Source organism: Phalaenopsis equestris, unplaced genomic scaffold (assembly GCF_001263595.1).
Source record: "Phalaenopsis equestris unplaced genomic scaffold, ASM126359v1 Scaffold000098, whole genome shotgun sequence".
Classification (NCBI taxonomy): Eukaryota; Viridiplantae; Streptophyta; class Magnoliopsida; order Asparagales; family Orchidaceae; genus Phalaenopsis; species Phalaenopsis equestris.
Window position 1 is genome coordinate 826,483 of NW_018164540.1, and position 15,339 is coordinate 841,821.

Genomic DNA, 15,339 nt, shown 5'->3' on the forward strand with positions numbered 1-15,339 from the left:
GAATAAGCCTATAGAAGAACGCAGCAATCCAAGCACCAGAAATGCTTTGCCAAACGAAGCACTACTATGAAGTTTACTCCAACTTCAGGAAAATTTGGAAGCCTGTATAAAAAGATTACAGTGAGAATTAGCAGAATGAGACTTGGTCAAAAGATCTGCCGGCAGGATCTGAACCATTTATTGCTATTCTCTAAAAAAAAAAATTGAAGGAAGTAAGATTTACATATCTTAACCCTAGACTTTCATATTTACATGCATATAACTTTGGCGCATCAAATCTATGCAAGAAAAAATGTACTTCACTTTAAAAAAGTGATAAAAGCGCTATTTTTTTATGTGATATTAAAGATTTGAGTGCTATGTGTGTAAATATGAAAGTTTAGGTGTGAAAATGTAAATACATAAGATCATAAAAAAAACAAAGGAAGTTGGATTTTCTTACCATGCCTTGGCACCTCATTCCAGGTGGAGGTAATAAAGCTTACTCTTGGACACTGTTCTACGAGATATGAAAGGCCAAGTTCACAATTGACATTCTAACAAGTAATGGTCCATGCCAGCTTGAGTTGGACTTCCTGGAGGAGAGTAGGCAACAACTTTAACATTGCCTCATCCTTTTGCTCAACTGAAATTGATCAAATATGCTTTAACATGGAAAAAGCTAATAAGACATAAAAAATTATCAATATAAACCCGCGAAAATAACATCCACTAAGGTCTTAAATGTAATACAATATTTAAAGCAAACAAATAAAATTGTACTATATTTTGAGACTTTTGAATAGTGTTTGAATTGATAAATAGTTTTTGAACAAGAAAAATTGCAGTGTCAACTATTTACTAACCTGGTTGAATTATTGTTCCGTCAAGCGTGCGCAATATTTTTTTAGCCAACTCCACTGAGCGGGGAGGAGGAGCAAGGATACCAGTTGCGAAAAGTATTTTAAAATATTCACTTTCTCGAGTCTTTAAATCAGTGCTTCGTCTGTGTTCTTGCCCAACAAAGTGCGATGATGATATATTAGCATGAGTTATCAAATTTAAATCCCACAAAAGAGGCTTATGGCAAACTCTTCGTGCATTGCCGAAGCATCCGATATCCCTATCTAAGCTACTACATTTAAGTGCCTGGCCATTGGTTTTGAAGACAAATTTAAAATTCGTGTAATGGAAACCAAGCATGTATTGCTTCACTGAAAACATGATAAAATGAGTCATCTTAAGAAGAACAAGAAATAAAATCGTTTGAAAAATAAAAAATAAAAAATAGCCCAAACAATTGCAATGGTGTCTTAATTGATAAACAATTGTAGATAAAGATTAAAAGATAAATAGGACAAAAAACCATTAAAAAGAATATCTAATGCATGGAACTTTATTAATCATAAAAAACCTATCACACTCAGGTTAAACTACAAACAATTGATCTCAACTAAAAGTCTGCACTCTTGCACCAAAAAACAATTAAAAAATCTCAAACAGTAAAGAATAATAATTCCTCAAACATATTACTGTATAGGTACTAATTATGTGATCATGTGCTTGCCTCAAAAATTTTAAAACACTACAAACAAATTATGCCAACATCAGTACATACATATATGCAACTCACTATACAAAAGCATATACAGCTTACAAAATGTTCAATGCCACGAATCTCAATTGTCAAAGCTATCATATAACACAGCTTGCCTAGCCATATATTGTTTGGCATGTATAGCTTTTAAGAAAATTAAAAATATATCATGTAAGGTAAGAATGAGATTGTGAATTTACTAAAAGATTGAGGATCCCTTAAAAATCAACTTAATTTTCTAGCTTGGATCGAAGTCCAAATCAATTTAAACTTTGATTAAGTCGAGCTTCAATTAAATCAAATTAAACTAAAATCTTGTAAAAATGCACATGCATATAAGCATATGATTACATGTACACTTCCGATTGTGTATGGATTTATATTTGAAGTAGCTGCAAATGTTTATTAATGTGCATGCAAATACACATAAGCACACACGGGAATGTACCCACACTACATACACAAAGAAGATAGAATTTTACCCATTTATAAGGATATAGCCACTTAATCTCACACATTATTTACCATTCATCAAATATTTTAAACTACCATGATTCACATCCACGAGGTATTCCTCGTATTACTATTAACTTCTAATTACTTTAATTATTGTCCATCAAAAAGTACAAAAAACGGAAAAAATTGGTAAGGATGACTAATTTCTTCCTCTTAAATATAAAATAGTATACATATTGACAAAACTATTGACTAATAACTATTATATGCAGTAATTGAGAGTAATGAAATAAAATAATTTATAAACTCCTTAATTATCTTAATTTTTTTAATTACAATATATATTTAATTGTTCTTAAAAGACTAATGAAATAATAGATGAAACTTAGGCTTATGCTGATAATTGAAAGCTTAACAAGTGTCTTATATTGTTCGAAGTGTCCCCCGATACAAAATACTATGGTTGTCATTTCAATAAGGTTCAATGATCACTTCATAGAATAATTAGTAACCTTTTGAATGATATGAGCTAAAAAATGAGTTAGTTAATAGTATATGTTGATTAACTCGTTCAAAAAATAAATAAATAATATTATAATAATAATGACATTGAATGATTACATACAAAGTCATACATCAAGTAATACTTGGTTGATCAATTCATAGGATGTTGATAGCCTACATACCTCAAGAAGCATATGAACAACAAATTGGGCAACTACTGATTATGGAAACAAATAATGAGAAACACAATCATGAATGATGAGGGTGCTGAAGAGATTGCAAGGTTGTGGGATATAATTAGGACTACTTTGATTAACACATTGCTATTGTTTTAATTTGGGTTCTAAACAGCTGTTGTAAAAATATTATTTTGAACACATCAAAAGAAATACATTTATCAATTTCTAAGTGGATTCGACAACATAATCGCTATAATGATTATGATTCCCAAATCAGAACTATAATACATTATTTTGTTGAACTATTTATACTATGCTTCTTGCATGTTTACGTAAGAAAAAACATTACATGACAATGATTATCTTATAACTCTATCTATCTTTAATCACCTACTTATAAGTTTGATAGTGCATGAATAGTTTGACAATTAAAGATTAGTTTTTAAGTTGTGTAATAAGAAGGGCATCTAGGTTATTTAACAATATAAAAGAACAACACAACCAATATAATACGGCAAAATAAATTATCAAACATGAAATATTGTTTTAGCCACAACACCTTCCCACATGTGCTTCTTGCACAACAACTTAACAATAAATTCTACAAACTTTAGTTTCCATAAAACCCTTAGTGTTAGCTCATATAATCTCATGTAGGCATGGAATCACAATTGAAATTTTGAAATGCAACAAAAAAAAAATCCATTCTAGTGAAAAGTAATTAAATACTTGCATTGAAATCAAAAAGTTTATTTATTATCAGATTGCTTTATATAAAGTAACTTGAAGGCTCCATTGCATATAAGTAAGCTACCTCGTTATGTTATATCACAAGTTGTTTGCTATTTTTCAAAAGAATATAAATAAGATTGATTATAAAATTTCATATTAATTTTGGTTGGTCATTTTTGTTCCCATGTTTACAGAAGTTGAATGTTTAAGCAAAACAACTCACTCTACCATATCTTCCAAGCCTCCATTAATCTAGTGCATAACTAATTTTTCAATGCATGATGTTAAGTAAATGTGCAAAATATCAACAAGTCTTTTAATCCAATCATGTGTTAGATATCAACTTCAATTCTAACTTTGCCTAGGTTGATGCAAGTTTATCTGGTCCGTCATTCCAAAAAAGGGTGTCATGCTCCTAGGAAATTGTAATGGCCAGATAAAACCATTAGATGTAACAAAAGTCTTATCCATGTCTTCAAGGAAATCTGAAAAGGATCCCAAGAAGAATTTATACAAAGCTTGTTGTTTTCACATATATATGGAACCATGCATATGACAACATATGCTCATGCATAGCATGAACCCACAACTTAAAAAAGGTAATGCCAATATTAAAAAATTATTGCTCATCCCAATTAATAATGCATTTCTAATGCCTCATTTCTAACTAAAATTGTATGTCGTACCACCATACTAGAAATGGAGGGAAAATAAGTTGACTGTCTTTCACAATGATACATGATAAAAAGAGGTGAAGAGAAAAAAATTTTGAAGTTCATATGTCATTAAGAATTTCACTTAAAAAAGAGAGGTATGTGCTTTATTCTTATGTCTTTGCTTCAAATCACTCGACCACTAATTCATAAGGTTATGCACATAATGCACTTTAGGGCTGGTATTGGGTTAAGGCCAATAATTATCACCAATGCATCTTTCAAGGGCATCGTGATAAGCCCTCCATCTTTATTTTAATATATTAATCTGTAGGAATTCGTCTCTTAGACTCATACACACCTTTAGGACATGGTGAGTGTCCTCCTGAAATCATATGCATGCCTTCAGTGGCACATTGGTGAAACTCATACTATGTTATTTTATTTTGTTTTGATTTGCTAACAACTACAGAAGATTCTTGATGACCTCTAAATCATGAAAGGAAATTTTGCTTTGATATGTGTGCCTCATGCCCAACCAATACATTCTCTTAATAGCATATTGTCATCTCATTTTGGGCCATGGTGTCTTTTGAATCACCCTATCTTGCTTTTAATAATATTGCGGGAAAGTTTGATGCTTTTATAGAAAACTCATATGAACGGTTAAGAGGAAGATCTGCCAAAATTATTGTAAAACTCAGACTTTGATAAATATTACCATTTACTATGAGTACGCTGTGCAAACTGTTATCAAGATGACTAGTAGATGGCATGAATAACAACGAAACAAAGAGAGAGAAAAACTCAAAAATCATCAAACAACACAAATAAAAAAATAAAGTATTAAAAATACAAACAAAATAAAAATTGACTCAAGCGTACTCATTACCATCAAAAGACAAGAACTTACTAAGGGTTAAGTGTCAATATTGAGCAATGCGCTTTCAAAATCCCTTATAAGAACACAAAGAATTGGGTGAAGTTCCTTAATCTTTAAAACAACAAATGAGAGCTTAATTTATTAGACCATATATTATCCTACTTGATCACATATATGCGCACAAATGGTCTCACATGCAAGCTAGCATACATTGCCCAAAAAAAATGTTCAATAGCACAAATGGGCACATGTACACACAGGTGGGCATGCATATACTAGTCACACCATTTAATACAATTTTATCATATGATTGATGAAACTTCATGAGTTTGATTTGAATTGTAGTCATTTAGTTGCGGTTTAAATCATGTCAGTCAACGAAATTTATGCTTCATTAATGGAGTGTTGCTGTATTTTGCACTCAACCAACCAAAGACAAACTCTACACACTAATCAAATTAGGAGGCCTAAAAGGGCACCTACTACCAGAATTCCTTAAAAAGGTACAAAAGATCTAGAAAATACAAATTCCTAAATATTTATCACTCCTTATAAGGGGACTTAACTAAACAGTACATCTTGTGGTCTTTGTGGAACGATTGAGGTGCATGCAATAAATGACTAACTGTAGGTAAGTAAAGTATTCTCATCCTTACAATGAGCAATATGGTTTGTTATAATTTCTAACATGAATATATAAGAATAATAATTTTTATCCATTGTGATGTTTCAACCAACAGTGAACTTATTTGCCCATACAAGTTGTCAGTGATATATAGCAGAGAAATGAGGAAGCAAATAACATAAATAAAACTTGAAGCAATAAAAACATGTAACCTAGTTGTTCATCTAATAAGCCCAACATAAAATTAAATAAATTATAGTGTTGCTCAAACCATTATTTCTATCTGATTAAAACAAGACGTACCAATAATTCTATATAAATATTCTATTGCCAAATATTTCTACAATGAATGGGAATATAATGTATTGTAGGTAGACAATCTTCTTAGTATGATTTATAGCTGTTTTGTTCCCATGAAATCAATTTATATTTGAGTTATAAGAAATGGGTTCTTAGACTACATAACAGCAATAACAAAGTCGAAGCATAAGTGATGTTTTGCCAAATTAAGCATTGCTCTACATGTTTATTTTAAATCTTAAGAAATTTTGAAAGTTTGCTGAGAAAATTACAATGCGATTTTATAGATTAAAATCTAGATGAAAGAGACCCTAGCTATGAAACAATGACCGATGACTACGGCAATAAGATCTAAAGCCATTTACTAGTGTTATTTGAAAAAAAAAATAGTGTATAAAATTGGACCATCTAGAAAAACTATGGTATTCCCATAAATTTAATTAAACCTAAACATTTATGCTTATAAGTGAAGAAAATAACTGATTAAACTAACATCTTTAAAAAAAATATGATTCCTTGCATACTAAAATATTTATTTATTTTTAGAGTATGAGTGAAATTTGACATGATAGGTAGTACATATCTACTAAATGCTTAAAATTTTAAAGTAGTTTTAACAATAGTAAATTTAGCATACAAGTATCGAAAACTATTTGGGCAAAAAAATTAAGGTCTTTTAAATGATAAACCAAACCAGATTATTTAAATGAGATCAATGAACTCAGTTGTATTTAAGGAAACAAAAAATCCATTAACATTATACTAATAAAAAAATATAGGATTAAACATTAAGAAGAAGAACTACTAACATGTCCAAGGCCAAAATGCCTAGCAATTGATGATGCAACTGGCTTTCCGTTGTTGTCCTTATAATTAGTATAATCCTGAACCAGAAACAACTCATGAAATAAGATGGTAGAATAAGCTAATGATATATAGTTGTAAGAGAATTATTAAACTTTAAAATTAAGACATCAACTTGAAATATAAAGTGCACAAACCTTGGGATTCGCCAGTATAGAAGATCGCCGACAAGGATAGCGAGGCAATTCGCACCTTCTTGAATTGCCTCGTGACTTTCGAGTCATATGGTTATTACAAATATCTTGAGAAATTATAGGAAAGCATAAAGCAGATTTGGAAGCAATTGCATCATTTCCCAATTTACTTTCAAATGGAGCTCTATGCTTATGACATATTTTACCCTGTAGCCCAGCAACAGGAGTTGCTTTCTTATTCATAGAATCCAAATATGCTCCGGTTGGGGAGCCAAAACGTTCCTCACAAATCTGCAAACATCAAAAGGCATCAATCAAAATTTGAAGAGATTTAATAACTGCAAAAGAAAATTAATGATCCATATCTATATATAACCTATACAAAAAACAGATGAAATTATAATTTTAACCTACTAGGAAATCTCAATTTATTAACCTCAAACAAACATAGTAATTATATAGCTAAAAAAGAATCATATTTTTATCAAAATAAACAAGCCATTTAATTAAGGAAGAAATCATAAAAAATTTCTTTATTATGATGATACAACAGTCTAACAAACAAGTGTCCTAAGAGACTGGTGATTAATGAACACACTTCATTTGCATGTTTAAAATATTTTGGCAAGCACAAGCACATGATCAACAAAATTAAAATACAATTAAATATTACTAATCTTATCACCAAAAACAAATTTTTACAAGCCTAAAATGTTTGATAAAAGCTGGATAAAAGCCTAATTGAGAAAAAATAGAATAGATTAACAACTATGATAATTATAATTATCTAATAAGCTCAAAAAATTACAAGACTAGATAGCAAATGAACATTAAAAAAACAAAAAAGTGCATTGTGCAACACATGCAATAACATGGCCTAGTTCTCAAGAACTAGAATTCATGACAATGAACAACTACAATTAGTAGTTTTCTCCAGTGAATAATATCAATCATGATATCATTGGTAACAATGATGATAATTATAGCCACAATAACAACCAATATGAAATGCACAAGAAAAATAGTGGTGGAAGTAGTAGCAATGATGGATTGAAATAACTATGATGTTGTATGCTTTTAAAACACAAAAAATAGAAATAAGCAAATATAGCACCTGAACAAAGATGTATTGAGGAAAAAGAGATATCTCAAGATAGTTGTGGCTTAGTCAGCCCAAGAGATTCAAAAGAAACCAAGGGCTATAAAAAAGGTTTAGAAACCTTAATATAGTTCATACAGATGGAAAAATAAACTAGATAGCTTGAGTCAGAAGAAACATAATAAAAAAAAATGTCCAATGACTAATGAGCCTCAAATCAACAACAAAGGGCAACAATAAGCGAAATGATAGAATCAATACCGCACTAAGTACCAATAATACAAAATCCTATTAGAAGTTGAACTTAAGTTTTGCATTATACACTAATTTGTCAAATTGGATTCACTAGGTTCATTACAATATTGCATAAATGCACTTCATCAATAGTAAGGGTGAAAGAACATTGACCTTTAAGGCACAATAATTGCATTATGAAATATGTGATAGAAAAAAATAACCTATATGAACTCTATCATAAATGAAAAACAGATGAACATGATAGAAATCTAAGTGACAATAATGTTGATGACACACTTTACTAAGATGTAAAATCTAAAGATAATTACAGCATATTGCAGTAGGTTCGTTCATGGTACAACAATATAAGATAAGGACCGGGATTTATATACTACTAAGGAATGCAATGGATGAATGAAATAAGAAACAATGCAATATTCTACAATATGCTAGAAGTCATGCCAATATGATTCTATATGAATAATATAAATTGAATCTTTTTAGATTGATTTAAGCCCTATAAGATGATTATGATTGGCCAGGATTACATTTCGACTAAAAGTGTCAATGGAAGCATGTGACACAATATATAGGGCGATGGACCAATGTTATTTAACAGAAGCGCTACAACAGAGAATATATGAATAATTATTAGCAAATGCATAATATATGAATAAGAAATTAACGTGTCCATGAAAGAATTTGACCTTTATGGTGCTAGGGATAGAAATAAGAGAAATCGATCAAGAAGACAGAATTGAAAAAAGATGAGAAGAAGACTTTGACCAAAATAGAGAAGTCATATGAAAGAAGAAAGACAGCGAGGACAAACAAGTAGATAAGAATGTTGATGAGCAGGTTAATTCAACAATCATTCATATTTTCATGATGTGTCATACAGAAGGATATGGGAAACCCATGAATAGGGCAAAACCTCATAACATAAATACTATCATGCTTGTTAATAACATAAGAACTACTTGCTACATAAGCTACAAAGTAATAACACAATTGTATTGTGCTCACCATCAACCTCTGAAGGTGCAAAAAACCTCTTATTTAAAATGTTGTATATTTTTTGTCTGTGAAGAAGTCTTTAAAGCATGCTTGTGCGCCTCTCTTTGTACTCTAAGAGAAAAACTTTTCAAACTTACGTGCATGATAAAAATGAAGACATCTATCTCTAATATAAATTATTGTGGATACAAAAGCATTTGATTGTATCATGAAAAAAAGATGAGAAGCAATATAACGGAAATTGGGAAGAAAGGGAGAAAAAAAAATGCTTTGATCCAAGATACCATAGTAGACTTAAATAGAAAGAAGAGCGTGATAGAGAGAAGGCTAACAAGCATAAGAACAACCACACTCGTGACTGTGATCAAAATGCTCAATATAAGATCTTAGAGCCCTTTATACAAATGAAGGATACAAAACATAAGAAGAACCACACCCATGACAAATAAAAGTGACCACAAATATGTCTTGATATATAAAATAGACATAGTATAATATGACAATAAAAGTTGATAACCTTGTTCTGCTATGTATCAAAAATACTGCCATAGAGCCTTCATGTCACAATAATGATGATGTGCTATATGGACAAAAATAGTTATTAATAATCTTGGTGAAGCATCATGGATTACGTTCAACGTGAATATAACAAAATCTTACATAAATAAGAAATGACAATACTTTTTATGATCCTCGATATCTACTTATAGTGATTAAGACTGAAAAGTTATTAAAAAAAATCATAAACAATATCAGTTATATTGAGCACTTTAACCCAAATTTGACAAAGAATATACAAACATGTTAAAAGAGCTAAGGAAATAAGAAGAAAAGTAGAGCATTTATTTCCTTACATTGACAGTTGCTTTCGTTTCCTTCTCATTTTTTGCTGTTTGATGTGATGAGCATGGATTGATACTTAAATTCTCAAACTCAACCCTGACCAAATATAGAAATAATATTAGATGAACAATATGGATGGATAACAAGAGTTAAAGAGAAAAAAAGGAGGTAAAACGAAAAAAATTAATAAACATCAAAATAAGCAATATCCCAACTATTTCCCATGGCATTATGAAGCACCCTAGTGCACTCTTGTTGATGGAAACACAAGGTTTTAAATTTATTTTGGGTGTTCTTACACAACATCTAGCCATCTTATTCTACCAATTTTAATTGACCACTTAACCGTATCACCTTACGAGACATAAAAAATATTCACCCTTAGTGGCACGTTTGCCCGAATCATCAGTTAATTTTTCATCACTTTATCCTCAATAAATATTATCATCTCTCTCTCCTCTCTCTATTATATCAATTTATTGTATTATTCCTTAAGGCCTTACCAAAAATACATCTTATAATAATAATATATCGTTGAATAAGATGACCATATTGTGAATAAACAAAATAAACCAAAACATTAAAAAATATTCTAATTAAAAATTTCAATGTTACAATCACAAAATTAACTCGCATTTGAAAACAAAAGTAATTAAAGCAAACAAGACAAGACTTAATATAAATACTTAAAAGTATTTGCAAACTTTTTAAACATCATTATTCATAAATGCTTCAAACGTTAATAAGCAGATGTTACAAGTTCGGAGAAGCTTGCCTTAAAAATTCTTTTTGTCTGGTTGGTTCTTCAAATTGAACAATGGCATCAATTGTCAAAAGTATCTCTTTCTTGGATGCATCGCTTCCATCATAGCATACTGAGAGTGTTATATCAATGGTTCTTTCGCTTTGCTCTCCTACGTCAGGTGAGGATTTCTGTAAGTGATGGCAGTGGTTGATAAGTTTCCAAAGATGGCACATCTCGTATATTGCTACAGGAAACTGATGCATCACATATAGTTGACTTGTATTTCAGGGAGATAGTGCATGGGATATCAAGGCCCATTATTTTTAAAAAGTGACTAGTGGTTGTATCATCTCTTGTAGCTCAACCTACTTTTCAATCGCCTCTAAGTGGGTTCAAATAATTTCTAAGTGCATGGTTTTGATGATTCACCAAGCCATGGAAAGTTAGAATTTCAATAAAGTCATGGAGATCAAACATTCTTCATAAAGAGATCTAAGTAAGAAAAAATCACAGTTCTAATAGTTTGTATGTATGGCTTGATTATAATAGTTGATGATTCCAAAGAAAAGAGGAAAGTAAAAGACCTACTCTTCAAAATATTTAAAGTGAAAGATCTGGGAGGACTCAAATACTCCTTTGGAATAAGTGTCACTCAATGATTGCTATGTTTATCTCCTAACATAAATACATCTTGGATATACTAAAGGAAACATATATGATGGGATACAAGTTGTTAGGGATTTCAATTGGTTGCCTTCATAAGATTTGAGAATTTGCCAGGAACCGAATTCACCGACAACCAAAAAGTTGACAAATGATGTTAAAATTTTATGGATCTACGATTTCTATCTTTGAATTTTGATTCAATCAATCAATAGGGCAATTAAACATTTACTACGCTTGTTGAAAACCAAAAAAAAATGATTAGATCCTAATTTGGCAAGATTTATGGGCTTATATTAGAAATCAATGACAAGAAAGTTAGGGATGAAGAAATTTATTGTCTTACATTAGAAATCAATGACGAGTAGGTTTGGGATCATGAAAGCCACAACATTATTGAATTTTTTTGCATATTAAATATGATAAAAAATTCAATCACACTTTCTACTAATAATATAAGTCGAGCCATACTTTGGTATGATTATATTGCCTCACCCAATATTCTTAATCTCATTCTTGATCGACAGAAGGAGAAATATTTTCGCATCCAAGAAAAACTTTTATTCAATATTTGATTATTTCTACATACCTCAACAACCAAATAGAATAAACTAAAATCTCCTAAGAATCAAGCACCTACAGACGAACCGCTAGAACTGCAACCTCGAGCACCTATAGTTTCTAGAATTTTCTACTAGAGAAGTTTGAAAATTGTTATGGTCCCTTATAAGTTAGTAACTAAATCATAAATGCATCACTTGCGATTACTAGAGCTATGAATATATTCCTTTGCTTTGGTTCCTATTCCTTTGTTTAGATAACTCATTCAATACTAAAATTCTTGACCATTTACTGGAATAATCATGCAAAAAAAACTTTAAATGTTTGATTCGGGCTATCTGTTATCGAAATCCAGGAAAATTATTCATGCATACTATGCAATCAAGCTAATAGCTACAACATCCATTTTTTAGCATACTGAAACAATATTATAATATCTTTATTACATGTTTAACTCATCATCTTGCATGCCGGACAGCACAGAGAACTGCTAAGCCTGATAATTATCATTTTCAGGTTCTTAACTAATAATCATTAACATTTTTTTTTGTAACAGACTGCTTTTAGAGCAAAAGCAATGGAATACCATCCAGATCAGAACCAAGAGAATAAAGCTAAAATGCCACTCATATAGTCTTTTATATCCAGTTCTGTCTTCGACTTTCTGGGTTTTCCAAAGTTGTATATTTTATTTTTATATTGATGAGAAAATTCTATTCTTTTGCAGAGGCTGCTGAGGAAAAATTCAAAGAAGTCCTCAAGTCTTACGAAGCAATAAAATCAGAGAGAAAGAATGAAAGGTATTGACAAAAAAATTTAGAAATTTGCAATCCTCAAATCTAAAAATTTGCAGAATAGAAAACATAGGTGCTTGGTGTTATACTTGAAGGTCTCTAGTTCTTATGTGTTCGCTGATAAGAGTTGAGATTTACCGGTATTTATCACTTTCAATGATTTTTTTCTCTTGTATTAACCAGCGTGATGTATGAGTAATTAATATGATATATATGATTAATTATTAGGTTTTTTTTTTTTTTTTTGGCTCTGATGAAGCCCATTGTTGTATATATGCTGATCCAACCTTCAAAAGCGTCTCGTTTGCTGAAGGGTATGATATGTAGCGGACATTTTTGTGCATTAAACAAATAATAATAATAATTTAATAAATATGATGAAAACATTCATATATTTTTTGTCATATTTTTATTTTGCAGTAATCTTTTGTGCATCATTGAGTGGCAGTAACAATGATTCATGTTGACAATGCCATGTGCAATGATGTCTGTAGTCTATGCTGATTATATTTTGTTATAGCAAGATTTAGGCTCTATTTGAGGCAGCTGCAGCTACGCTGTCTCGGGAAGTTGTTGCGAGATAACTGATTGTTTGTTTATTGCAGCTGTATGAAAGCAACTGTGGGGTAGCTGTTTCTGGAAAAATGATCATCATGTCCTTATATAGTATTTATGTATATAACAATAGATAAAATATTTTTTTATATTAAACAAGTTATTGTCTGAAGCAATAAAGTAACATTAATTAAAAATTAATTATTTTTATTAATTTACAAAATTTATATGTTTATCATATAATTTAAAATTTAAAAATATGTTTATAAAGAAACTAATTAATCATTAAATAATAGTATATAATTTTATCTAATAATGATTTGAAAATAAATGAATTAATCATTAGTTATTAATAAATTAAATCAATAAAATTAAATCGAATGTGTTTGCATATCTAATACCTAAACTTTTTTTTATATTTATACTACTAAAATTAAATCGAATGTCTTTGCAAATCTATCACCAAATATATGCCCTCATACAAAAAAACTCCAAGGAAATTATTCTTCAACCCCTCTAACGATTTCACGGCTTATCCTATTCAGCAAGTTTGGTGCAGTAATTGCAGCACCCCATCATTTATTTTATTCAGCAGTGTTGGTGCAGCAATACATGTAATAAATATTATAATTGAAAGATTAGAATTAAAAAAAAATGTCAGCTTTATGGTTGTTCATCAACAACATTTCTATCGAAAGCAAAATCTAATATAAGTATTATCACCTAATTTGTTGTGACTTCCACGTTTTATCTCTTACAGCACTTAATTCTATGGAATAAAAAATAAGCAATAGATAACCCAACCATGCTTGTGGCGTGTTTGTCTATTCTACCATATCCTTAGCATTTTAGAAACAATTAACTAGTAAACTTACATTCTAAATCACCACGTCTCTAAGCATAAAAACTCACAACAAATCCATTACAACCATAAAAAGAAATACTTCAACTTTCATTTTCACCACAAACATGCCCTCATACAGTAAGCTCCAAGGAAATTATCTTTTCAAAAAATGCATTTGATGGCTAGTTTGAACAGGAAAGCTTTACAAAAGCACTCGAAATAGGGAAATGATTTTGTTTGACAAATGTCTTGAGATATGATCATTTACATCAACAACATATATAATGTTGCGTTCATCAGCTTCAGCTAATAGAAAAGAATATGGAGCCACCTTTAAGCTTTTCAAAATTCTCAAGCTTTCACTGTCCACACTATTTGCTTATGGTGCTTCCAGCTGGTTTAACCATGCATGAATATTTCTATTAACCCTGCAGCTTCCAACAACATCAAAACTTGCAATGAGGTTACCAGTATTAGCACACCAAATGCAGGTCAAACCTAAAGTGCTAAGACAAACAAGTAAGCTTTTCAAAATCTATACAAAGGGGCATTTACATGCCACACAAATCTGATGCAAATGTCAAGCTTCAGTTTATATATTTTTAAATTTCTGAAAAATAGAAGAACGGGCATGCTTGATTTGTAAATAGCGAACTTCTTTGGGCATGTTAGTCCTCCATTTATCATTAATCTGCTTCTCATTCTTAAGTGGTATTAGAATACCAGAACAATATCAATTCTTAGAAATTTTCAAGGTTTTGTGAATCAAGCAAATGGATCAAACTTTCTCATACAGGACAATAAAATAACTTTCTCAAACATATTCTTAGTTTCTGTGAGAGTCATTCAGTTAAACTTTGTTTAGGAATAGTTTCCATTGAGCCTTCTTGCAACTCACGTGGTTTCCAATTGCTCCTAAAACAACCTCTGCAGATGAACAAAGGTGTTTAACTACTAAGGCAACATAGCAGTTGTTTAATTTTATATATTATTATTACTTGGTTTCCAGTTGCTATGCTAGAGCTCCTAAAACAACATAGCAATTGTTTAATTATATATATATATATATATATAT

At 30.4% G+C, this 15,339-nt stretch overlaps 1 protein-coding gene across 1 annotated transcript in view; it reads right to left on the bottom strand.

The window, feature by feature from the left end:
* Positions 1-12: 12 nt before the first annotated feature.
* Positions 13-15,339, bottom strand: part of LOC110020499 — a 17,672-nt gene continuing 2,345 nt past the window's right edge. Inside the window, exons 4-9 of the mRNA XM_020718623.1 lie at positions 10,114-10,198; positions 6,910-7,197; positions 6,718-6,792; positions 846-1,128; positions 443-625; positions 13-102 (exon numbers count right to left, since the gene is read on the bottom strand). Of these exons, the coding sequence (XP_020574282.1) occupies positions 537-625; positions 846-1,128; positions 6,718-6,792; positions 6,910-7,149 (687 nt within the window). The 5' untranslated portion in view covers positions 7,150-7,197; positions 10,114-10,198 and the 3' untranslated portion in view covers positions 13-102; positions 443-536. The remainder of the gene's footprint in view (positions 103-442; positions 626-845; positions 1,129-6,717; positions 6,793-6,909; positions 7,198-10,113; positions 10,199-15,339) is intronic.